Genomic DNA, 27,370 nt, shown 5'->3' with positions numbered 1-27,370 from the left:
AGCTTCTAAAGCCATGACATCATTTTCTGGAACTTTCCAAGCTGTTTAAAAGGCACAGTCAACTTAGTGTATGTAAACTTCTCACCCACTTGAAATGTGATTAAGTGAAATATGTCTGAAAACAATTGTTGGAAAAATTACTTGTGTCATGCCCAAAGTCGATAACCGACTTGCCAAAACTATAGTTTGTTTTACAAGAAGTTTGTGGAGTGGCTGAAAAACAAGTTTTAATTAGAGGTCGACCGATTAATCGGAATGGCCGATTTAATTAGGGCCTATTTCTAGTTTTCATAACAATCAGAAATCGTTATTTTTGGACACCGGTTTGACTGGTTTTTTTGTTTTTGTTTTTTTACACCTTTATTGAATCTTTATTTAACTAGGAAAGTCAGTTAAGAGCACATTCTTACTTTCAATGACGGCCTAGGAACGGTGGGTTAACTGCCTCGTTCAGGGGCAGAACGACAGATTTTTACCTTGTCAGCTCGGGTGATTCAATCTTGCAACCTTACAGTTAACTAGTCCAACGCTCTAACTACCTGACCACATTGCACTCCACGAGGATACTGCCTGTTACGTGAATGCAATAAGTACCATAAGCAATAACTATCATAGTACTATCATAGTGCCATCCGTTTTGTCACCAAAGCACCTTATACCACCCACCACTGCGACTTGTATGCTCTAGTCGGCTGGCCCTCGCTACATATTCGTCGCCAGACCCACTGGCTCCAGGTCATCTACAAGTCCATGCTAGGTAAAGCTCCGCCTTATCTCAGTTCACTGGTCACGATGGCAACACCCATCCGTAGCACACGCTCCAGCAGGTGTATCTCACTGATCATCCCTAAAGCCAACACCTCATTTGGCCGCCTTTCGTTCCAGTACTCTGCTGCCTGTGACTGGAACGAACTGCAAAAATCGCTGAAGTTGGAGACTTTTATCTCCCTCACCAACTTCAAACATCAGCTATCCGAGCAGCTAACCGATCGCTGCAGCTGTACATAGTCTATTGGTAAATAGCCCACCCATTTTCACCTACCTCATTCCCATACTGTTTTTATACTGTTTTTATTTATTTATTTATTTACTTTTCTGCTCTTTTGCACACCAATATCTCTACCTGTACATGACCATCTGATCATTTATCACCCCAGTGTTAATCTGCAAAATTGTATTATTCGCCTACCTCCTCATGCCTTTTGCACACATTGTATATAGACTGCCCATTTTTTTTTTTCTATTGTGTTGACTTGTTAATTGTTTACTCCATGTGTAACTCTGTGTTGTCTGTTCACACTGCTATGCTTTATCTTGGCCAGGTCGCAGTTGAAATGAGAACTTGTTCTCAACTAGCCTACCTGGTTAAATAAAGGTGAAATAAAAAATAAGCCAAGGTAAGTTGCTAGCTAGCATTAAACTTATCTTATAAATAACAATCAGTCAATCAATCATAATCACTAGCTCTAGGGTAGGGGACAGCATTTGGAATTTTGGATAAAAAGCATGCCCAAATTAAACTGCCTGCTCCTCGGGCCCAGCAGATATGATATGCATATAACTGGTAGTTTTGGATAGAAAACACTCTAAAGTTTCCAAAATTGTTAAAATAGTGTCTGTGAGTATTAAAGAACTGATTTGGCCGGCGAAAAACTGAGAAATCCATTCAGGAAGTAGGATTTTGTTGTTGTTGTAGTTTTCTATTCAATGCTATTGCAGTATCCATTGACTTAAGACTCAACTTGCAGTTCCTATGCCTTCCACTAGATGTCAACAGTCTAGAAATTGTTTCAGGCTTGTTTTCTGAAAAATGAGTGCCTTTCTTGTTTAACTTTTATATTGACGACTTTATTGTACGGTTGAAATATTTTGATTATTTAGGCTAAAAACAACCTGAGGATTGAATATAAACATCGTTTGGCTTGTTTCTATGAACTTTACAGATACAATTAGCATTTTTTTGTCTGCCTGTTTTGACTGCGTTTGAGCCTGTGAGTTACTGAAGAAAACACGCTAACAAAACTGAGGTTTTTGGATATAGAGACTTTATCGAAGAAAAGGAAAATTTATTGAGTTAATTAATGTCTTCTGAGTGCAACCATATGAAGATCATCAAAGGTAAGGGATTAATTTTATCTCTATTTCTGACTTGTGCAACTCTTCTACTTGACTGGTTACTGTTTGTAATGATTTGTCTATTGAAATACAAATGGTATAGAGAGAGAGTCCTAGAATTCCTATAATAACTACAACCTAAAACTTCTTACCTGGGAATATTGAAGACTCATGTTAAATGGAACCACCAGCTTTCATATGTTCTCATGTTCTGAGCAAGGAACTTAAACGTTAGCTTTCTTACATGGCACATATTGCACTTTTACTTTCTTCTCCAACACTTTGTTTTTGCATTATTTAAACCAAATTGAACATGTTTCATGATTTATTTGAGGCTAAATTGATTTTATTGATGTATTATATTAAGTTAAAATAAGTGTTCATTCAGTATTGTTGTGTAATTGTCATTATTACAAATAAATAAATAAAATCGGACAATTAATTGGTATCAGCTTTTTTTGGTCCTCCAATAATCGGTATCGGCGTTGAAAAATCATAATCGGTCGACCTCTAGTTTTAATGACTCCAACCTAAGTGTATGTAAACTTCTGACTTCGACTGAGTCTGTCTAAAATCATTTTCCACACATAGTCTGTGCCTGTATTTAGTTTTCATGCTAGTGGGGGCTGAGAATCCACTTTCACATCGGTACGTGGTTGCAAAGGGCATCAGTGTCTTCACTGCGCAGTTTGCCTAGGCCAGAAACTCTGAGCGCAGCCCAATCCGGCTGTGACTTCTGATTAAATTCACTTTTCACAGAACCGCTTGTTACAATTTCAATGAGGTTCTCTTGCTCAGATATCTGTAAGTGAACTGGAGGCAGGGCATGAAATGGATAACGAATCTAGTTGTTTGTCATCCGTTTTATATTAAGCATTTTGAGGCAATTGTAACTTTTTGGGCAACCTGTCCAAATTCACATAGAAATGTGAGTTATAGATCTTTGAAAGCAAGTCTAAGAAGTGGTAGATCTGTGTTATTTCTATGCCTTCTATTTTGAAGAGTTGTTTTTGCTTATTTTACTTTTGGTTTTGTACACCAACTTAAAACAGCTGAATATACAGTGTTTTTGATTATGAAAACAATATTTCACAGTTTAGATGGTACCATGATTCTCTACGCAATGACTTCTTGTTTGTCACAAACTGACACACACACACACACACACACGCGCGACACACACACACACACACACACACCTACCATACATCATACTCCAACACATGCCCTCCTTCACACACACACACACTTTCATGATGCAGCACCAATGATGTGTTTGTGAAGGAGGGTACGTGTTGGAGTGTGATGTATGGTAAGTGTGTGTGTGTCCAGAAGCAGCATCTCTCTGCCCACCAGAGGAGTGTTTTGAAATGCTTTAGGTTAGCCCTAGCTTTAGATCATGATGCAGCACCAATGATGTGTGCAGTTTTCAGGCTACTCATGCTGTGTCAATCCTGAGTCTTGGCTTTTGGCTGTAGCAGTCCCTCCCCTTTCCACCAGCTGCTGGGGATGCAGGCCTGACTTTGATTCCTCCTTTCTGGGTTGCTTGGTTGTCCACTCTCTGGCAGTGGTCCTTCACCCCAGGGCCAACCACATTGCGTGGCTGCCTCTGTCCCTGCCTGTCTCTCCACACCCTCCAGCAGCTCCAGCCTCCATCAAAGGCCCCACAGTAACAGACTGGTGGGTAGAGCAGCAGCGGATTGCTGACTCCATCAATATTCAACATTTCCCCCCACTACTGTTTTGTCAAATTCTAAGGCACGTTCAAGCTGCCTTTCTGAATCGACTCTTCCAGTAAAGTGAATAGTGCCTTTACCCTCCTCCAGACTCTATCCCGCTCTTTCCTCTCCTCCACTCTACTCCTGTCCTCTTCTGCATCCTTTCATACTGTAAAGGTTATGATCCACAGCAGTGAGAATTATTCCAACTCCTTCTCTCCCTCCCTACTCTTTCCCCTACTCTTTGTCTCTCCTCGAGTGACGGAGGTCGATTCATCACCTTCCTTAAGCCGTCCACCCGCCTGACTTAAAAGCTCAAGTTAGCCACCTGGCATAAGCCATTGTTCTTGATTTGTGCCTGCGGCTGTGTGACTCCGCCCTGCCGGTACCTGAGAGAGCCTTTGAAGCGCTGAGATGAGGGGGTTCACCTCCGCGTCCTTGAACGCGAGTGGTTCAGTTATTTCTCGCTTCTCTTCCTCTTTTTTGGTGACTGTCCCAGTTCCTAAATTGAGGTAGTAACTCCTCCTCTCTTAGACACTGTGATGACGTTTCTGTTTTTAATAATAGTTTTCTCTTTTCCTCACATCAGACCCCTCTTAATAAAGTGGGTTGAGATTGAGGACATCAATTATTGAAAGAGACTGCTTTCCCTGTGTTTTGGTCTATAGCGAGGTGTGACAGGGGGAAGTTAAGACTGTACTTACTTACTTCCTCGGGAAGCATAGGCCATCAACGACTCCTCTCCGTTGTACTCTGTTCTGGGTAGTCATGCTAATCTTCCATTGCTCCCGGCTTGTTTTTAGTGGCTTTCCACTCAGGATGTTGTAAAGTGCTTTGCGTCACTTGTTAAAACCACTGTGCTATTACAACTAACTGTATCGACAATTTCCTCTAAAAACATCTGAAATGCTTCCTATGAGGTTTTTCTCAGCCTCTCCAGCGGCTTGCTGCACTACTTTATCCTGCTCTATCAGCAACATATTGGGATGAGGGTCAACGAGCACTTTCGGTAGCTGTATTGCTAGCGATATCTTTTCAGTTATCTATCCATGACAGGTTGCTTTTCACTGCTAAGCAATGGACTGTTTTGACTAGGTGGAATACAGCTATGACTGGAAGTGACTTATTTGTCGCAGGTTAAGAGTATTAGGTTAAGGTTAGGGTTAGCTAAAATGCTCTCCTTACCTGCTACAAAAAGCTAAGTCCGGTTGTGGCTGTACTCACAATCCCCTGAAGGCAACCACTCAAGTCCATCTCTTTTCTCGCCTACAAACCATCCACCCAGTGCAGTACACACACACAAAAAAATCCTCATCAATTTGCAGAGAAGAATGGGAGGAACTCCCCAAATACAGGTGTGCCATTCTTGTAGCGTCATACCCAAGAAGACTTGAGGCTGTAATCGCTGCCAAAGGTGTTTCAACAATGTACTAAGTAAAGGGTCTAAATACTGAATATTTAAATTTGAGGAATCCTTTTTCCCCCTTTATTTTTTATACATTTACAAAAATTCTGACCCTGTTTTTGCTTTGTCATTATGGGTGTTGGGTAAAAAAAATGGAAAAAAAATATATACATTTTAGAATAATTCTGTAACATAACAAAATGTGGAAGTGTCAAGGGGTCTGAATACGTTACGAATGCTCTGTATTTGAGAGACGGAGAAGACGGTATAAAGAGGAAACCGATGATGCCAGGGCAGTATCATGAACAGGATGCTACAGACAGAGAATATATAGCGTATGAAATCATACCCCAGAGGAATATATAGCAGAAGGCTTATTCGAAATGACTGCATCCATGCATGTAGAGATGGTCATATCTGTACCAACAGTCGGATGAGATATGAAACTTATTGATGCTTGAAACTGAATTGTACTGTATCGTCGGAAGTTTACATTCACTTAGGTTGGAGTCATTAAAACTTGTTTTTCAACGACTCCACAAATTTCTTGTTAACAAACTATAGTTTTGGCAAGTCAGTTAGGACATCTACTTTGTGCAAGACACAAGTAATTTTTCCAACAATTGTTTACAGACTGATTATTTCACTTAAAATTCACTATCACAATTCCAGTGGGTCAGAAGTTTACAAGTTGACTGTGCCTTTAAACAGCTTGGAAATTTCCAGAAAATGATGTCATGGCTTTAGAAGCTTCTGATAGGTTAATTGACATTATTTGAGTCAATTGGAGGTGTACGTGTGGATGTATTTCAAGGCCTACCTTCAAAGTCGGTGCCTCTTTGCTTGACATCATGGGAGAATCAAAAGAAATCAGCCAAGACCTCATAATAAAAATTGTAGACCACAAGTCTGGGTCATCCTTGGGAGCAATTTCCAAACACCTGAAGGCAACACGTTCATCTGTACACGCAATAGTAAGCAAGTATAAACACCATGGGACCACGCAGCCAAAATACTGCTCAGGATGGAGACGCGTTCGGTCTCCTGGAGATGAACGTACTTTGGTGTGAAAAGTGAAAATCAATCCCAGAATAACCGCAAAGGACCCCGTGAAGATGCTGGAGGAAACGGATTTATATATATATATGAGAGAGAGAGAGAGAGAAAAAAAATAACTCCCCTAAACCGGACGTCGCTGGGCCAATTGTGCCACTGCCTCATGGGTCTCCCGGCTGCAACACATCCTGGGATCGAACCTAGGTCTGTAATGACGCCGCTGCGCCACTCAGGAGCTTATATTTCTGCCCAGGACCCACGTTTCATCCTCTTTCTCCCCTCATCTTCATGGAGGCAGATTCCTTAGCCAGACTAACGGTCCCCTGATCTCTCATTCCAGAGGGCCACGGCTGAAGAGCTCGCTGCCACACTTCCTTAATAGAACTGTAAAATATTGAAAAACTTCCATTAGCGACACAGAACTACCTATCTGCCTTATTTCTCGCTCTCCCTCCACCCTCTTTCTCTCTCTCTCTCTCCCTTCACCCCTCATTCACTCACACACACTTCTATCACTCTCTTCCCTTATTCTCTCCTCAGTCTGCCTTTCTCTCTCTCCCTGAGAAACCCAGGTAATTGAGGCCTAAACAGTCAGCTCCAAAAGCAGCTTTGTCAGACATGTTGCCCACCAATCATGGCATCATGCATACATATGAAGTGGGATTATGAGTCCATCCTCATGTAGGGAGAAACGAGAGGAAACGGCCCACGTGTTGTTTTCTTGTTTGTCTCTAACGGCTAGCCTGGTGTCCAGACTCTTTCTATCGTATACCTACTAGCAAGCTAGTGACGACTATTTGTTAACATACAACATGGTCTCTGATCTGGTACTCAGGCTAGTCCCTTTCCTCCTATGTCCCTACTGAGCTGGTATGGTCCATGTTCAGAGACTGCACTCAGAAAAGGAGACCTGAGGCTTGTGTTCTCCCACACGGAATTGGCCTTGTGGAAGTGGCTGTCCCCTGGTCCCTCCACCACTGCATGTTGCAATGATTAAACCTCTCTGTCAGTGTCTTATGGTGAACGGTGCACAGAGCGGACAGAGCATTCCAATGAGGGCCATGACGACAGAGGGAGAGCGGCAGAGGAGTGGAAGGCCCTCTGTACTGTGAAATGGGCTTTCCGTTACCGTTCAGCCTGCAACCAACCCTCACTGTGCCTCACTCACATCTATTTTTGACTGTTAACTTTTAAACCCAATCCCAAACAAAGCTTTGCAAATAGCATGCTGACATCACTTAGCCTAAGCACACAATACTTTCCTATGAAATAAAATAAAAAGCACTGCCCTTGTAAGTTCTAAATCATTTTCACTTCACTAATTGATGAGCTTTAAATAGCCTAGGTATTGTGTCTGGTATGTTCTAATTTCTCGTTCTCAGAACAACCCCACGCACTTTGTTCTTAAAATAAATGTATTCTCTGTCCTCTCTGTAGCGTGGCTCTTCAGACGGCCTGGGCCCAGCGGAGGGGGAGGCAGATAGTGGCGGCGTTGGTAACTGTCCCTCTGACAAACAGCTGAATGAAGGCAAGCCAATTAAAGGTAAGACTTGTACACACACCACAGCATTTAGAGGCTGACCTTGACACAGTCCCAGTCGTCACAGCCGGCCTGCCCGCTCTGATAATTAAACTGTCTGAGGATGCTTGTTTTTTTTCTTCCTGCTTAATTGTTTGTTTGGTGAGTGGGAATGCTGAGGCCTTTGTTGATGAGTAGACAGTGGAGGTGGTTGGGGTGGTACGCTTGTGTTTAGCGGAGTGCGTGTGTATATGTGCGGTTTCCTTTAGAACTGTCAGCTAGAAAATGGACTAAATGATTAGGTGGCTGCAGGCTGCTTAAAAAGCAGGGTGGCTGAGGTTCATGTCTTTGGCCCATGGTAATGACGGTTAACCCCCAGCTCAATGATTCTCTCTCCCTGTCTCTCTCTCTCTCTCTCTCTGTCTGCCTGCCTGCCTGCTGAAGATTAATGGTTTATGGTAAAATGAGTGACTCTGGCACATTTTTTTGTCTTAAACGACCTCCAGCTTTAACCAACTCCTCCCACCTCCGCCTTTCTTCCCAGTGCCCTTTGCGCCGATCTGCTTCGCCATCAAAGCCAAAGAGAACGACATGCTACCGCTGGAGAAAAACCGTGTACGGTTGGACGACGACTCAGATGATGACCCGGACAAGTTGCTGGGCGAGGAGGGTCTGGAGGCCCTGCTGGAGGGGGCGGAGATGGTGGTCAGAGCGGTCACTGCCACCCCCGAGGAGAAGAGACCCACTCTCACCCTGGAGGAGCTGGAGGCTAAACAAGGTAGCTAGCTACTGCGGCTCTCACTGGCTGCACTTCATATATTAACCTCTTGGTGTTAGGGGGCAGTATTTTCATTTTTGGGAAAAAAACGTTCCCGTTTTAAACGGGATATTTTGTCAGTAAAATATGCTAGAATAGGCATATAATTGACAGCTTTGAATAGAAAACACTGTTTCCAAAACTGTAAAGATATTGTCTGTTAGTATAACAGAACTGATGTTGCAGGCGAAAGCCTGAGAAAAATCCAATCCGGAAGTGCCCCAGGTTTTGAAAGTGCTGCGTTCCAATGACTCCCTATTCAGCTGTGAATGTACCATCAACGAGCTTACGCTTTCTTCATATTCCCCAAGGTGTCTACAGCATTGTGACGTAGTTTTACGCATTTCTGTTGAAGAATAGCCGTAGGCGGCAACATTGCGTAAGTGGTCACATGGTGGCTCCGAGAGAGATTCTTGCGTAAAATACAGAGGTAGCCATTACTCCAATCGATATTATGGAGCTAATTTGGAATATTTTTTGGCGTTGTGGTGACCGCAATTTCCGGGCGATTTCTCAGCCAAACATGAAGAACAAACGGAGCTATTTCGCCTACAAAAATAGTATTTTGGGAAAAAATGAACTTTGGCTGTCTACCTGGGAGTCTCGTGAGTGAAAACATCCGAAGTTCCTCATAGGTAAACTATTTAATTTGATTGCTTTTCTGATTTCCGTGACAAGGTTGCCTGCTTCTAGCAAGACAAATGCTATGCTAGGCTATGATAAATTTACACAAATGCTTGTCTAGCGTTGGCTGTAAAGCATATTTTGAAAATCTGAGATGACAGGGTGATTAACAAAAGGCTAAGCTGTGTTCCAATATATTTCACTTGTGATTTTCATGAATAGGAATATTTTCTAGGAACATTTATGTCCGTTGCGTTATGCTAATTAGTGTCAGATGATGACAACTGTCCCGTTCACGGGATGGGGTGTCACTACAGGTTAAAGAACATCTTATTTTACTTGACCTAATTCCTTTTTTGGAATGCCCCTAAATGGCCATGTGGCTCCGTTGGAATGCCCCTAAATAGCCATGTGGCTCAGTTGGAATGCCCCTATATAGCCATGTGGCTCAATTGGAATGCCCCTAAATGGCCGTGTGGCTCACAATTGGAATGCCCCTAAATGGCCGTGTGGCTCACAATTGGAATGCCCCTAAATGGCCGTGTGGCTCACAATTGGAATGCCCCTAAATGGCCGTGTGGCTCACAATTGGAATGCCCCTAAATGGCCGTGTGGCTCACAATTGGAATGCCCCTAAATGGCCGTGTGGCTCACAATTGGAATGCCCCTAAATGGCCATGTGGCTCACAATTGGAATGCCCCTAAATGGCCATGTGGCTCACAATTGGAATGCCCCTAAATGGCCATGTGGCTCACAATTGGAATGGCCCTAAATGGCCATGTGGCATAGTTGGAATACCCCTAAATGGTCATGTGGCATTTGGAATGCCCCTAAATCAAATTTATTTATATAGCCCTTCTACATCAGCTGATATCTCAAAGTGCTGTACAGAAACCCAGCCTACAACCCTAAACAGCAAGCAATGCAGGTGTAGAAACACGGTGGCTAGGAAAAACTCTAAACTTAGGAAGAAACCTAGAGATGAACCAGGATATGAGGGGTGGCCAGTCCTCTTCCGGCTGTGCCAGGTGGAGATTATAACAGAACATGGCCAAGATGTTCGAATGTTCATAAATGACCAGCATGGTCAAATAATAATAATCACAGTAGTTGTCGAGGGTGCAACAAGTCAGCACCTCAGGAGTAAATGTCAGTTGGCTTTTCATAGCCGATCATTAAGAGTATCTCTACCGCTCCTGCTGTCTCTAGAGAGTTGAAAACAGAACAGTTGAACAGAACAGTTGAAACTGGAGCAGCAGCACAGCCAGGTGGACTGGGGACAGCAAGGAGTCATCATGCCAGGTAGTCCTGAGGCATGGTCCTAGGGCTCAGGTCCTCCGAGAGAGAGATAGAAAGAGAATTAGAGAGAGCATACTTAAATTCACACAGTACACCGGATAAGACAGGAGAAATATTCCAGGTATAAGACTGACCCTGGCCCCCCCGACACATAAACTACTGCAGCATAAATACTGGAGGCTGAGACAGGAGGGGTCAGGAGACACTGTGGCCCCATCCGATGATACCCCCGGACAGGGCCAAACAGGCAGGATATAACCCCACCCACTTTGCCAAAGCACAGCCCCCACACCATTAGAGGGATATCTTCAACCACCAACTTACCATCCTGAGGCAGGGCCGAGTAGAGCCCACAAAGATCTCCGCCACGGCACAACCCAAGGGGGGGCCAACCCTAAATGGCCATGTGGCTCAGTTGGAATGCCCCTAAATGGCCATGTGACTCAGTTGGAATGCCCCTTGCAACGTCAGGGTCTTGGTTTCAATTCCCGCTGGGGCCACCATACCAGAAAATTATGTATAAAACCACTACTGGAAATCACTCTGGAAATCACTTTGGATACTTCCGGCGCCGACAGAGATGGCCGCCTCGCTTCGCGTTCCTAGGAAACTATGCAGTTTTTTGTTTTTTTACGTGTTATTTCTTACATTAGTACCCCAGGTCATCTTAGGTTTCATTACATACAGTCGAGAAGAACTACTGAATATAAGATCAGTGTCAACTCACCATCAGTACGACCAAGAATATGTTTTTCGCGACGCGGATCCTGTGTTCTGCCTTTCAAGCAGGACAACGGAATGGATCCCATGCAGCGACCCAAAAAAAACGACTCCGGAAAAGAGGGAAACGAGGCGGTCTTCTGGTCAGACTCCGGAGACGGGCACACCGTGCACCACTCCCTAGCATTCTTCTTGCCAATGTCCAGTCTCTTGACAACAAGGTTGATGAAATCCGAGCAAGGGTAGCATTCCAGAGGGACATCAGAGACTGTAACGTTCTTTGCTTCACGGAAACATGGCTCACTGGAGAGACGCTATCCGAGGCGGTGCAGCCAACGGGTTTCTCCACGCATCGCGCCGACAGAAACAAACATCTTTCTGGTAAGAAGAGGGGCGGGGGCGTATGCCTTATGGCTAACGAGACATGGTGTGATGAAAGAAACATACAGGAACTCAAATCCTTCTGTTCACCTGATTTAGAATTCCTCACAATCAAATGTAGACCGCATTATCTACCAAGAGAATTCTCTTCTATCCCCCCCCAAGCAGACACATCGATGGCTCTGAACAAACTTTATTTAACTCTTTGCAAACTGTTAACCATTTATCCGGAGGCTGCATTCATTGTAGCTGGGGATTTTAACAAGGCTAATCTGAAAACAAGACTCCCTAAATTTTATCAGCATATCGATTGCGCAACCAGGGGTGGAAAAACCTTGGATCATTGTTACTCTAACTTCCGCGACGCATATAAGACCCTGCCTCGCCCCCCTTTCGGAATAGCTGACCACGACTCCATTTTGTTGATCCCTGCCTACAGACAGAAACTAAAACAAGAGGCTCCCACGCTGAGGTCTGTCCAACGCTGGTCCGACCAAGCTGACTCCACACTCCAAGACTGCTTCCATCACGTGGACTGGGATATGTTTCGTATTGCGTCAGATAACAATATTGACGAATACGCTGATTCGGTGTGCGAGTTCATTAGAACGTGTGTTGAAGATGTCGTTCCCCTAGCAACGATTAAAACATTCCCAAACCAGAAAACGTGGATTGATGGCAGCATTCGCGTGAAACTGAAAGCCCGAACCACTGCTTTTAATCAGGGCAAGGTGACCGGAAACATGGCCGAATACAAACAGTGTAACTATTCCCTCCGCAAGGCAATCAAACAAGCTAAGCATCAGTATAGAGACAAAGTAGAATCTCAATTCAACGGCTCAGACACGAGGTATGTGGCAGGGTCTACAGTCAATCACGGATTACAAAAAGAAAACCAGCCCAGTCACGGACCAGGATGTCTTGCTCCCAGGCAGACTAAATAACTTTTTTGCCCGCTTTGAGGACAATACAGTGCCACTGACACGGCCCGCAACTAAAACATGCGGACTCTCCTTCACTGCAGCCGACGTGAGGAAAACATTTAAACGTGTCAACCCTCGCAAGGCTGCAGGCCCAGACGGCATCCCCAGCCGCGCCCTAAGAGCATGCGCAGACCAGCTGGCTGGTGTGTTTACGGACATATTCAATCAATCCCTATCCCAGTCTGTTGTTCCCACATGCTTCAAGAGGGCCACCATTGTTCCTGTTCCCAAGAAAGCTAAGGTAACTGAGCTAAACGACTACCGCCCCGTAGCACTCACTTCCGTCATCATGAAGTGCTTTGAGAGACTAGTCAAGGACCATATCACCTCCACCCTACCTGACACCCTAGACCCACTCCAATTTGCTTACCGCCCAAATAGGTCCACAGACGATGCAATCTCAACCACAATGCACACTGCCCTAACCCATCTGGACAAGAGGAATACCTATGTAAGAATGCTGTTCATCGACTACAGCTCGGCATTCAACACCATAGTACCCTCCAAGCTCGTCATCAAGCTCGAGACCCTGGGTCTCGACCCCGCCCTGTGCAACTGGGTACTGGACTTCCTGACGGGCCGCCCCCAGGTGGTGAGGGTAGGCAACAACATCTCCTCCCCGCTGATCCTCAACACTGGGGCCCCACAAGGGTGCGTTCTGAGCCCTCTACTGTACTCCCTGTTCACCCACGACTGCGTGGCCACGCACGCCTCCAACTCAATCATCAAGTTTGCGGACGACACAACAGTGGTAGGCTTGATTACCAACAACGACGAGACGGCCTACAGGGAGGAGGTGAGGGCCCTCGGAGTGTGGTGTCAGGAAAATAACCTCACACTCAACGTCAACAAAACTAAGGAGATGATTGTGGACTTCAGGAAACAGCAGAGGGAACACCCCCCTATCCACATCAATGGAACAGTAGTGGAGAGGGTAGCAAGTTTTAAGTTCCTCGGCATACACATCACAGACAAACTGAATTGGTCCACTCACACAGACGGCATCGTGAAGAAGGCGCAGCAGCGCCTCTTCAACCTCAGGAGGCTGAAGAAATTTGGCTTGTCACCAAAAGCACTCACAAACTTCTACAGATGCACAATCGAGAGCATCCTGGCGGGCTGTATCACCGCCTGGTACGGCAACTGCTCCGCCCTCAACCGTAAGGCTCTCCAGAGGGTAGTGAGGTCTGCACAACGCATCACCGGGGGCAAACTACCTGCCCTCCAGGACACCTACACCACCCGATGTTACAGGAAGGCCATAAAGATCATCAAGGACATCAACCACCTGAGCCACTGCCTGTTCACCCCGCTATCATCCAGAAGGCGAGGTCAGTACAGGTGCATCAAAGCTGGGACCGAGAGACTGAAAAACAGCTTCTATCTCAAGGCCATCAGACTGTTAAACAGCCACCACTAACATTGAGTGGCTGCTGCCAACACACTGACACTGACTCAACTCCAGCCACTTTAATAATGGGAATTGATGGGAAATGATGTAAATATATCACTAGCCACTTTAAACAATGCTACCTTATATAATGTTACTTACCCTACATTATTCATCTCATATGCATACGTATATACTGTACTCTATATCATCGACTGCATCCTTATGCAATACATGTATCACTAGCCACTTTAACTATGCCACTTTGTTTACATACTCATCTCATATGTATATACTGTACTCGATACCATCTACTGTATCTTGCCTATGCTGCTCGGTACCATCACTCATTCACATATCCTTATGTACATATTCTTTATCCCCTTACATTGTGTATAAGACAGTAGTTTTGGAATTGTTAGTTAGATTACTTGTTGGTTATTACTGCATTGTCGGAACTAGAAGCACAAGCATTTCGCTACACTCGCATTAACATCTGCTAACCATGTGTATGTGACAAATAACATTTGATTTGATTTATTTATAGGCCTAGTTTCAGGGGCTGGTTCAGGCGGACAATGCGCACACACACACCCGGCCCCAGCGGAGGTTAAGCGGAACATCTGTGTGATTATCTCAGGGTAAAGAACAGGCCTGGCAAGTGAAATGAATTGCTGTGTGGCCAGGAGGCTGTCACTCAAATGGCCTAATTCCGTACGGGTATTGATTACAGACAGAGAAACCTAATCTGTATTGATGGTCTGTAAAGGATCACACAGGCTGCCTGTGATTACCAGTGCCGGGATTCAGCAGACAACAGACGCGTGTGTGCATTCATGTCTTTGTCAGTCAGTTTTTCTATCCAAAAGAACCTTTAACACTAGAACAGCCTCCCTTCAAGCTAATGAGCAGTCATTCTGACAGCAAAATTAGAACCGTGTAATTAATACATTTCATGTATGCTATCGCGAAAATAATAATTTTGTTGTGTTTATAAAGGTCTAAGGTAACATTAGAATACTATTTTATTTCATATAACACCATAGCATACACACACACTACTGTTCAAATGTGTTTGGTCACTTAGAAATGTCCTTGTTTTTGAAGAAAAATGTCAATTTTTAATATAACATCAAATTGATCAGAAATACAGTGTTTGTTAATGTTGTAAATGACTATTGTAGCTGGAAACGGCTGATTTCTTTAATGGAATATCTACATAGGTGTCCGGAGGCCCATTATCAGCAACCATCACTCCTGTGTTCCCATGGCACATTGTGTTAGTTAATCCAAGTTTATAATTTTAAAAGGCTAATTGATCATTAGAAAACCCTTTTGCAATTATGCTAGCACAGCTGAAAACTGTTGTCTGATTAAAGAAGCAATAAAACTGGCCTTCTATAGACTAGTTGAGTATCTGGAGCATCAGTATTTGTGGGTTCGATTACAGGCTCAAAATGGCTAGAAACAAAGAACTTTCTTCTGAAACTCGTCAGTCTATTCTTGTTCTGAGAAATTAAGGCTATTCCATGTGAGAAATTGCCAAGAAACTGCTGGCCTTCTAGGCAGAGTTCCTCTGTCCAGTATCTGTGTTATTTTGCCCATCTTAATCTTTTCTTTTCTTGGCCGGTCTGAGAGATGGCTTTTCTTTGAAAATCTGCCTAGAAGGCCAGCATCCCGGAGTCGCCTCTTCACTTTTGACATTGGGACTGGTGTTTTGCGGGTACTATTTAATGAAGCTGCCAATTGAGGACTTGTGAGGCGTCTGTTTCTCAATAGACACTAATGTACTTGTCCTCTTGCTCAGTTGTGCACCAGGGCCTCCCACTCGTTCTATTCTGGTTAGAGCCAGTTTGCTCTGTTCTGTGAAGGGAGTAGTACACAGTGTTGTACGAAATCTTCAGTGTCTTGGCAATTTTCTTTAATCAGAACAACAGTTTTCATCTGTGCTAACATAATTTCAAAAGGGATTTCTAATGATCATAAGCCTTTTAAAATTAGAAACATGGATTAGCTAACACAACGTGCCATTGGAACACAGTGGTTGCTGATAATGGGCCTCTGTTTATGGATTATCTACATAGGCTACAATAGTAATTTACAACATTAACAATGTTTACACTGTATTTCTGATCAATTTGATGTTATTTTAAAGGATTTTGTTTTAATATTGTTTTTTCAAAAACAAGGATATGTTATCCCAAACTTTTGAACGGTAGTGTGTGTGTGTATTCACACATGATGCCCAAACTAAGGCAAGAAACAATTCCTTATTTCTCAGACTTTTTCTTAATCATAGTCACACCTCATTTAGCCTAGCCCCATAGGCTTATGTTTTGATAAGGTTTGTATCACAACTAAAGTGGCCAAATAACTTATTCAAATGAAGCACATTAATCCTCTTTACAAGGGGTGTAGAGTTTAACTGGCATACATAAGCAGCATGTGAGTTTCAAGTTTGGGGAAGATCATTTTCACCATAAAAAAATGACACTTTTATAATAAAATCATTACATGCATAATCTCATTTGTGGTCACTTTTGATAATGGTGTTTTTCCGTTAATGGAACAGTTGCGCTTATAGCCTACTGTAGTGTGCACATTGCTGCTCTTATAATGTGAAGAAATATCCTGATAGTTTCTCTACATTTTAAGCTAAATGTTCTGATCTGTTGCTTCAGCCTCATTTTGTTAAAAAGTTATTTTGATGCCTAGTAGTGATATTATTTTGGGATCTATCGCATCCCACAACTGTCCCAGACTGTTTGGAAAATGTATTTCTCGCACAGAATAGAATAGGTCAACTTCTGTACTATGGAGGATAGTAGATTGACTAGTGCTTCTGTATACTTCCGGCCCTTCTTTGGACACTGTGTTAACAACCCTCCAGGCAAGCTTCAATGCCATACAACTCTCCTTCCGTGGCCTCCAATTGCTCTTAAATACAAGTAAAACTAAATGCATGCTCTTCAACCGATCGCTACCTGCACCTACCCGCCTGTCCAACATCACTACTCTGGACGGCTCTGACTTAGAATACGTGGACAACTACAAATACTTAGGTGTCTGGTTAGACTGTAAACTCTCCTTCCAGACCCGTATCAAACATCTCCAATCCAAAGTTAAATCTAGAATTGGCTTCCTATTTCGCAACAAAGCATCCTTCACTCATGCTGCCAAACATACCCTTGTAAAATTGACCATCCTACCAATCCTCGACTTTGGCGATGTCATTTACAAAATAGCCTCCAATACCCTACTCAACAAATTGGATGCAGTCTATCACAGTGCAATCCGTTTTGTCACCAAAGCCCCATATACTACCCACCATTGCGACCTGTACGCTCTCGTTGGCTGGCCCTCGCTTCATACTCGTCGCCAAACCCACTGGCTCCATGTCATCTACAAGACCCTGCTAGGTAAAGTCCCCCTTATCTCAGCTCGCTGGTCACCATAGCATCTCCCACCTGTAGCACACGCTCCAGCAGGTATATCTCTCTAGTCACCCCCAAAACCAATTTTTTCTTTGGCCGCCTCTCCTTCCAGTTCTCTGCTGCCAATGACTGGAACGAACTACAAAAATCTCTTAAATTGGAAACACTTATCTCCCTCACTAGCTTTAAGCACCAACTGTCAGAGCATCTTACAGATTACTGCACCTGTACATAGCCCACCTATAATTTAGCCCAAACAACTACCTCTTTCCCAACTGTATTTAATTTATTTATTTATTTTGCTCCTTTGCACCCCATTATTTTTATTTCTACTTTGCACATTCTTCCATTGCAAAACTACCATTCCAGTGTTTTACTTGCTATATTGTATTTACTTTGCCACCATGGCCTTTTTGCCTTTACCTCCCTTCTCACCTAATTTGCTCACATTGTATATAGACTTGTTTTTTTTTACTGTATTATTGACTGTATGTTTGTTTTACTCCATGTGTAACTCTGTGTCGTTGTATGTGTCGAACTGCTTTGCTTTATCTTGGCCAGGTCGCAATTGTAAATGAGAACTTGTTCTCAACTTGCTTACCTGGTTAAATAAAGGTGAAATCAAAAAAAAAAAAAAAAGCTGTTTGTTAGACCTACTCATCTTGTTGGCTGACTAAAAGTAAATGCGGACAGTTCTTCCAATATCTTCAATTACACCTCAGAATTGGATAAGGACGTACGCAGTTGCGTCCCCGATGTGTCTGTCTTCACTTGTAGCCTGTGAGTAAGACCCGATCATGTGACGGAGAGCCATGTGAGTGAGAGGTGCTATGGAGCATGCAGCACTCAGGGAAAAGGGAATTATAATTATTACATTTAGCCCAAGTGCACAACGTCCAACGCCTTTCATGGAACTTTATTCAAATCATCATTAGTCGCATTATGCAGCCATATAAGGTATTACAAATCTAAACATATGTTTGTATCATAACTAAAGTTACATGAATAACTCAACAAGCATCTGCCTCTAACCCTAGGAAGCTCTTTGCCACCTTCTCCTCCCTCCTGAATCCTCCTCCCCCCCCTCCTCCCTCTCTGCAGATGACTTCGTCAACCATTTTGGAAAGAAGGTCGACGACATCCGATCCTCGTTTGCTAAGTCAAACGACACCGCTGGTTCTGCTCACACTGCCCTACCCTGTGCTCTGACCTCTTTCTCCCCTCTCTCTCCAGATGAAATCTCGCGTCTTGTGACGGCCGGCCGCCCAACAACCTGCCCGCTTGACCCTATTCCCTCCTCTCTTCTCCAGACCATTTCCGGAGACCTTCTCCCTTACCTCACCTCGCTCATCAACTCATCCCTGACCGCTGGCTACGTCCCTTCTGTCTTCAAGAGAGCGAGAGTTGCACCTCTTCTGAAAAAACCTACACTCGATCCCTCCGATGTCAACAACTACAGACCAGTATCCCTTCTTTCTTTTCTCTCCAAAACTCTTGAACGTGCCGTCCTTGGCCAGCTCTCCCGCTATCTCTCTCAGAATGACCTTCTTGATCCAAATCAGTCAGGTTTCAAGACTAGTCATTCAACTGAGACTGCTCTTCTCTGTATCACGGAGGCCCTCCGCACTGCTAAAGCTAACTCTCTCTCCCTCTGCTCTCATCCTTCTAGACCTATCGGCTGCCTTCGATACTGTGAACCATCAGATCCTCCTCTCCACCCTCTCCGAGTTGGGCATCTCCGGCGCGGCCCACGCTTGGATTGCGTCCTACCTGACAGGTCGCTCCTACCAGGTGGAGTGGCGAGAATCTGTCTCCTCACCACGCGCTCTCACCACTGGCGTCCCCCAGGGCTCTGTTCTAGGCCCTCTCCTATTCTCGCTATACACCAAGTCACTTGGCTCTGTCATAACCTCACATGGTCTCTCCTATCATTGCTATGCAGACGACACACAATTAATCTTCTCCTTTCCCCCTTCTGATGACCAGGTGGCGAATCGCATCTCTGCATGTCTGGCAGACATATCAGTGTGGATGACGGATCGCCACCTCAAGCTGAACCTCGGCAAGACGGAGCTGCTCTTCCTCCCGGGGAAGGACTGCCCATTCCATGATCTCGCCATCACGGTTGACAACTCCATTGTGTCCTCCTCCCAGAGCGCTAAGAACCTTGGCGTGATCCTGGACAACACCCTGTCGTTCTCAACTAACATCAAGGCGGTGGCCCGTTCTTGTAGGTTCATGCTCTACAACATCCGCAGAGTACGACCCTGCCTCACACAGGAAGCAGCGCAGGTCCGAATCCAGGCACTTGTCATCTCCCGTCTGGATTACTGCAACTCGCTGTTGGCTGGGCTCCTGCCTGTGCCATTAAACCCCTACAACTCATCCAGAACGCCGCAGCCCGTCTGGTGTTCAACCTTCCCAAGTTCTCTCACGTCACCCCGCTCCTCCGCTCTCTCCACTGGCTTCCAGTTGAAGCTCGCATCCGCTACAAGACCATGGTGCTTGCCTACGGAGCTGTGAGGGGAACGGCACCTCAGTACCTCCAGGCTCTGATCAGGCCCTACACCCAAACAAGGGCACTGCGTTCATCCACCTCTGGCCTGCTCGCCTCCCTACCACTGAGGAAGTACAGTTCCCGCTCAGCCCAGTCAAAACTGTTCGCTGCTCTGGCCCCCCAATGGTGGAACAAACTCCCTCACGACGCCAGGACAGCGGAGTCAATCACCACCTTCCGGAGACACCTGAAACCCCACCTCTTTAAGGAATACCTAGGATAGGATAAAGTAATCCTTCTCACACCCCCCCTTAAAAGATTTAGATGCACTATTGTAAAGTGGCTGCTCCACTGGATGTCATAAGGTGAATGCACCAATTTGTAAGTCGCTCTGGATAAGAGCGTCTGCTAAATGACTTAAATGTAATGTAAATGTAACTCCACATTTAGCATATAGGAGTACCTATTTCTTTAACCGCTTAGCACAGTATAGCCACGTGTTCACTCCCTCATCGTTTGGAGAAAATATAATTTCTATATTGTTCAGTTTGTTCAATTGTATTCTTCATACTATAAAATAATGCCACATAATCCTAAGCAAATCTTGTCTGCTAAATGAACTAGTGTAGCCCACAGCCATTTGGCATAGCCAGATCAGGAACTAACATAAGGACAACTCAGTATTCTATTCTGTTCTTCTGAAATAGACAAGATTTTCTTCATATCATGTTTCTTTAGACCTGTCTAAAATAAATAATGGATTTATTGTGAAGGTGTAGGCTATATTACATGGATTTGTTAGACCTTTTCAAATGTTGATGTTTCAAAGGTCTCCATCAGTGGCTTGTGTGGAAGCCAGGAGATGCTAAATGTGTTTATTAATTGACGGTCAATTACCAGGAGACCAGCAGTTATTTGCTTGACAATCACCGGCTGACAAAATTTCTTGACTGCCACAGGCCTAGGCCAGAGTAGACTGACAAGACTACTTGGATTCGGTGGACTGATATAGGGTACCTACCATTTGGAGATTATAATTAGAATAAAGCAATCGAATGGTTTGCTGTAATTACTGTAACTTCTTTGTTGTATTATCCCAAACGAACGTAGTAGTTTCACCAGTTAAGGATTCTAGCTTTAATGCTGTTGTGAAAAAATGCTGGTCTGTTGTCTGCCACGCCCTATATTTGAGTGTGTGCGATCTTCCAGACCACTAGGTCCATTTTGTAGAAAGCATAATGTGTGTCAGCACTCTATCATTGCCAATGAGGGACCACGTCAATAGTTCTTTACTGACTTTAAGGCCCACAGCTGTGCTGTTATTGAGTGAGACCAGTGGCAGCTCTCATTAGTAAAGTGTGTGTCTCTCTGTGTGCGTGGGTGTGTGTGCGCGTGCCTGTGCTGTCTTAAGTCCTTTTGTCTCTAAAACATTAGACATGCTGTGGCAATCTGCTTATACATTTACAACAAAAAATAACAATTTGTTCTGTCATCTTTATCTTCCCCCTCCCTTAGTGCTGTTGTGAAGAAGAACAATAGCAGGATTTGTTTTACTGATGGCTGGCCCAAAATGTCTTAGTTTTGAAGCAGCGCAAATGGTTTGATTGCTAAAGCACTTGAGTGGCCAAGAACCCTACTTATTGGGGGGGCCTCTCTCAAACAGTCTGAACAGGCCCAAACAGATCCACAGATGATGCAATCTCTATTGCACTCCACACTGCCCTTTCCCACCTGGACAAAAGGAACACTTATGTGAGAATGCTATTCGTTGATGACAGCTCAGCATTCAACACCATAGTACCTTCAAAGCTCATCACCAAGCTAAGGATCCTGGGACAAAACACCTCCCTCTGCAACTGTTTCCTGGACTTCCTGACGGGCCGCCCCCAGGTGGTGAGGGTAGGTAGCAACACATCTGCCATGCTGATCCTCAACACTGGAGCTCCACAGGGGTGCGTGCTCAGTCCCCTCCTGTACTCCCTGTTCACCCACGACTGCATGGCCAAGCATGACTCCAACACCATCATTAAGTTTGCAAGCGACACAACAGTGGTAGGCCTGATCACCGACAACGACGAGACAGACTATAGGGAGGAGGTCAGAAACCTGGCCGGGTGGTGCCAGTATAACAACCTATCCCTCAACGTAACCAAGACCAAGGAGCTGATTGTGGACTACAGGAAAAGGAGGACCGAGCACACCCCCATTCTCATCGACGGGGTTGTAGTGGAGCAGGTTGAGAGCTTCAAGTTCCTTGGTGTCCACATCAACAACAAACTAGAATGGTCCAAACACACCAAGACAGTCGTGAGTGAAGAGGGCACGACAAAGCCTATTCCCCCTCAGGAAACTAAAAAGATTTGGCATGGGTCCTGAGATCCTCAAAAGGTTCTACAGCTGCAACATCGAGAGCATCCTGGTTGCATCACTGCCTGGTACGGCAATTGCTCGGCCTCTGACCGCAAGGCACTACAGATGGTAGTGCGTACGGCCCAGTACATCACTGGGGCTAAGCTGCCTGCCATCCAGGACCTCTACACCAGGCGGTGTCAGAGGAAGGCCCTACAAAGTGTCAAAGACCCCAGCCACCCCAGTCATAGACTGTTCTCTCTACTACCACATGGCAAGCGGTACCAGAGTGCCAAGTCTAGGACAAAAAGGCTTCTCAACAGTGTTTACCCCCAAGCCATAAGACTCCTGAACAGGTAACCAAATGGTTACCCCCAACCGCTCTTTTTACGCTGCTGCTACTCTCTGTTTATCATACAGTATATGCATAGTCACTTTAACCATACATTAATGTACATACTACCTCAATCAGCCTGACTAACCGGTGTCTGTATGTAGCCTCGCTACTGTATATAGCCTGTCTTTCTACTGTTGTTTTATTTATTTACTGACCTATTGTTCACCTAACACCTTCTTTGCACTGTTGGTTAGAGCCTGTAAGTAAGCATTTCACTGTAAGGTCTACACCGCCTATTCGGGTCACGTGACAAATAAACGTTGATTTAGGATTTAGGCCTGCCTGCCGGTCTGTCTTTCTCATTTAATTTGTTTTTTTTTCTCTCCAAGCTACTGTCCTCCTTCACCTTTCACTCACTCCTTTTCACTTGTTCTTTCTAAGTCACTCTATCTCCCTCGCTCCCTCTTCTCATGCTTACTCTGTCTCTCTATATTTTTTTCCCTCACTCACTCCATTAAGGAAGTGGGTCTACCTTAGGGTGGTAGTTATGTTCTGTCCCTGGTGTGTTCACACTAAGCCCCATATGATTTTCCTTGGTAGCCAGCCTATTTATAGTATAGAAAGAACTATATTCACCCCCTGCGGTTGCGTAATATAAGGACTTGTTTTTGTGCTCTACCTGTGTGCTTCCGATGAACAGACTAGGGAAGATTGCAGATGGTTATCGCTGCCCACACACAGTAAATTGAGCTATTGTATTTGGGGCTGGGCAATTTATCCCTGCACCACGTTCAATGGCCACAGTCCACGTTACATGCCCGGAGTCCACGTTAATATAGTCCTCGTGATCACTGTCGTCCTCTTCTCCCCCATGATTTGTTCCTGTCGCTCATCAGCTTTCTCTCGCCATTCTCTCATTTTCTCTGACCTCTGTCACATCCTTGTGTTCTCTCTGTCATTAAACCCTTACGTTGGGCTGTGCCTACAGAGAGGAATGTAGGCAGGCATAACGGTAATTGCAGATGATGGCAGGAGACCCAGTTAGCTAATTTTACTGTATAATTGGAATTCACACTGGAGGCCTTTTGGGACCTGTTACGAAATGGACCTGGGGCTTTCCCATCCAGACCCAATATGCATAAATACATTTTTTAAAATATAGAGACCCGCTCCAAACGGAACCGAGGACATCTAGACCCGTTCCGTATAGACCTGGTCGGATCCAGACCAGGTCCGATCTGAGTGAGGGAAGCAGCAGAAAAGTCAAGTCTACTTTATTAACCGGAGCTAATAAAGTGCGAGGGAGAGGAGGTAGAGAGAGGTGACGCTCTAGCAGGGGCCATGCTGTGTGTTTAGGCTCCTGTGAGTGTGAGCGAGTGACACAGGAGGAGAGAGGGAGAGATGAGAGACTGCAACCAACCAAGCCGACTCACGCTATAGTAGACTAATAACTGCCATAACTAGGTCATTTATCATCCAATATGATTACGTAGTATCTGTCTTAACTACGCTAATTGAGGCTGCATGCGCTTTCTCGTCCTAAACTGTTGCAAACAACAACTCCGTTCAGAATGTGAAGTAGTAACTACCTGTTGGTCCTTCTCCTTTAACTTTTAATTCCATCTTCCATTGATTAGATATCTGTTGACTTTTGTCCCACATGGAGGATCTATGAAAGTAGCCTATTGCCACAGATGAATTATGATTAGTCAACAACGGGGTTGCACATTTTGGGTAGTATTAAGTGGTGGAAACGTTCCGTGGGAATTAACTGAAATATTTGGGAATTAATGGAAATATATGAAAATTAATATTAATACCATTTAAATGTAGATGTTTTTTGCATTGGATATATTTACCATATCATATGGAGTCAGAAACATGAACATTTTACATTATCATCAGTAGACATAATTGCAAATGATTAAATCCTTCCAATAGAAAAAAAAAAATGTAGTTACGAATTGAACTTTAATTAAATGTGTTGACTCTTCACATGGGATGATTTCACTGAACAACAAAATAATGATCCCCAATGATCCTTCGAATCTCCCCAAAACAGTTTCAACATGCATCTGTAAACCAAAGCTTCAGGTTCCAGACTGTCTTCCTCTAAGGCTTTCATGTCTTCTCCCTGGACTTCCTCAATGTCCACCTCTTGAACATAAGACTGAGGCCTCATCTTCACTGTCACTTTCCAACCCTGTTGAGGATGGCTCGTTGTCTGGCTCAAAAAGCCTCATTTGCCCGTGTGGTCACCAATTTTTCAAACTTTGTATTTGTCAACCTTTGTGTGCTTTGGTGTGTGTGTGTGTGTGTTCCCAAACAAGGACCAGTTGCGCTCTGAGGCGGCTGATGTTGGTGGGATTTGGAGGATGATGGAGGCAACAGGGAAAGAGCCTCAGATCCACAAGTCCCTTCTACTAGCACAATTCTGTCATTCCCAGGCTTAACAATTTACAGGAAAATTCCGTAAATTTACTGTAGAGTTTCAGACCTTTTGCAACAACAACAAGCTACACACGCCATTCCAGGTGAAAAGCAAAGAGCAGCAGGATAAATGATACAGTTTCTCTCTCTACTGCAGTCACATTCAGATCTATATGGGTCCTTCATGGACTAGTCATTTAAGATTACACACACCTGTGACAATCATATCAGATCTGACCCAAACCCATGAAATTATTTGGAATTCTGGATCCAGACCCTCTTGGGTATTCGGGTACAGGTGGATCCGTGAACACCTCGAATTCAAACTACATCCACACTCTTTAGCCAATCCACAAACTTTACCTATGAGGTGTTGTGTTTGGGAATGGTAAGCTGAAATGTGGCCATAAGCTTCAATACACTCATACATTGTCATACCCCATATATTCCTATTTCCCCCATCTTCAATACAGTGTTAATGTCTACAAAATGTGCCTTAAACACTGTCTTAGACACCTCTCTCTGCCTGCTTCCTTGTCTGCCCTCCACTGCTCCATTTGATCCTACACTGCCACTCGCTCTCCCCCGCTCTCTTCTCTTCCTCCCCCGTATTCTTTCTCTCCTCCTCTGCTCTTTTCCGATCTCCTCCCCAGCCAAGCCTCCACAGTACAGTAGCCTTTCTCTCTCACACCTTCACACAGAGGGGAATCACTCACGCTCAACACATCTTTGACCTCTTCTCTCTCTCGCTCTCTTTGAATTCTTTGTGTATCTGTAATCCGAGGGAATTATGTGTCTCTAATATGGTCATACATTTGTCAGGAGGTTAGGAAGTGCAGCTCAGATTCCACCTCATTTTGTGGGGAGTGTGCACATAGCCTGTCTTCTCTTGAGAGCCAGGTCAGCCTACGGCGGCCTTTCTCAATAGCAAGGCTATGCTCACGGAGTCTGTACATAGTCAAAACTTTCCTTAAGTGTGTACTATCTGTTTAGGGCCAAATAGCATTCTAGTTTGCTCAGTTTCTTTGTGAATTCTTTCCAATATGTCAAGTAATCATATTTTTGTTTTCTCATGATTTGGTTCTGTCTAGTTGTGTTGCTGTCCTCGGGCTCTGTGGGGTTTGTTTGTGTTTGTGAACAGAGCCCCAGGACCAGCTTGCTTAGGGGACTCTTCTCCAGGTTCATCTCTCTGTAGATGATGGCTTTGTAATGGAATGTTTCGGAATCGCTTCCTTTTAGGTGGATGTAGAATTTAACGGCTATTTTCTGGATTTTGATAATTAGAGGGTATCGGCCTAATTATGCTCTGCAGGCATTATTTGGTGTTTTGCGTTGTACACAGAGTATATTTTTGCCGAATTCTTCATGCAAAGTCTCAATTTGGTGTTTGTCCCATTTTGTGAAATCTTGATTGGTGAGCGGACCCCAGACCTCACAACCATAAAGGGCAATTGGTTCTATAACTGATTCAAACATTTTGGATAAAATATCCTATTTGTATCGCAGACCCTCATGCCAAACTGAGTCAAAAGCAGTTTTGAAATGAACAAAGCATGAGAAGACTTTGCCTTTGTTTTGTTTGTCAATTAGGGTGTGCATGCTCAGAACATTCTTTTCACTGAGGAAATGTACGAGTCTACTGTTAATGATAAGGCAGAGGATTTTCCCAAGGTTGCTGTTGACTCATATCCCACAGTAGTTATTGGGGTCAAATTTGTCTCCACTTTTGTGGATTGGGGTGATCAGTCCTTGGTTCCAAATAATGGGGAAGATGCCAGAGCCACGGATGATGTTAAAGAATTGAAGTGTAGCCAATTGGAATTTGTGGTCTTTATATTTTATAATTTCATTGAGGATACCATCAACACCACAGGCCTTTTTGGGTTGGAGGGTTTGTATTTTGTCCTGTAGTTCAATTTAATTATAGAATCCAGTGGGTTCTGGTAGTCTTTAATAGTTGATTCTAAGATTTGTATTTCATCATGTATATGTTTTTGCTTGTACGTTGGGGAAAGTAGAATAAGCTTTTTCAATCACTCCCTTTCCTGCTGTGCTCTTAGGTTGTGCCTGTGTGTTGGTCCTCAAACAGAAGATCTAGGGCACATTGGGTGTATGGAGTTTAGAGAGGGTGGGATCTTTTTGTAAAAACATGCTGAAAAATGCTGGTGTTCATCTGCTCTCTCTTTATTTCTCTCGCTTACCTCCCTTCCTCCTGTAGCCATGCAGAAACGATTCTGTTTGTATGCTGCAGGAACCATTCAGTCTGTATGCTGTACCTGACCTCTGTCCCTCTCC

At 44.3% G+C, this 27,370-nt stretch overlaps 1 protein-coding gene across 2 annotated transcripts in view; it reads left to right on the top strand.

The window, feature by feature from the left end:
- LOC115101117 (splicing factor, suppressor of white-apricot homolog) overlaps positions 1–27,370 on the top strand; it is a 132,793-nt gene that overhangs the window by 58,068 nt on the left and 47,355 nt on the right. For both annotated transcript variants that reach the window (XM_029620333.2, XM_029620332.2), the window contains exons 11-12: positions 7,732–7,837; positions 8,358–8,591. In XM_029620333.2, coding sequence (XP_029476193.2) covers positions 7,732–7,837; positions 8,358–8,591 — 340 coding nt within the window. The remainder of the gene's footprint in view (positions 1–7,731; positions 7,838–8,357; positions 8,592–27,370) is intronic.

The sequence above is a fragment of the Oncorhynchus nerka genome, linkage group LG19 (genome assembly GCF_034236695.1).
Source record: "Oncorhynchus nerka isolate Pitt River linkage group LG19, Oner_Uvic_2.0, whole genome shotgun sequence".
In the NCBI taxonomy this organism is placed as follows: Eukaryota; Metazoa; Chordata; class Actinopteri; order Salmoniformes; family Salmonidae; genus Oncorhynchus; species Oncorhynchus nerka.
Note: the sequence above shows the minus strand (reverse complement) of the source record. Positions and strands in the feature narration are given on the sequence as shown.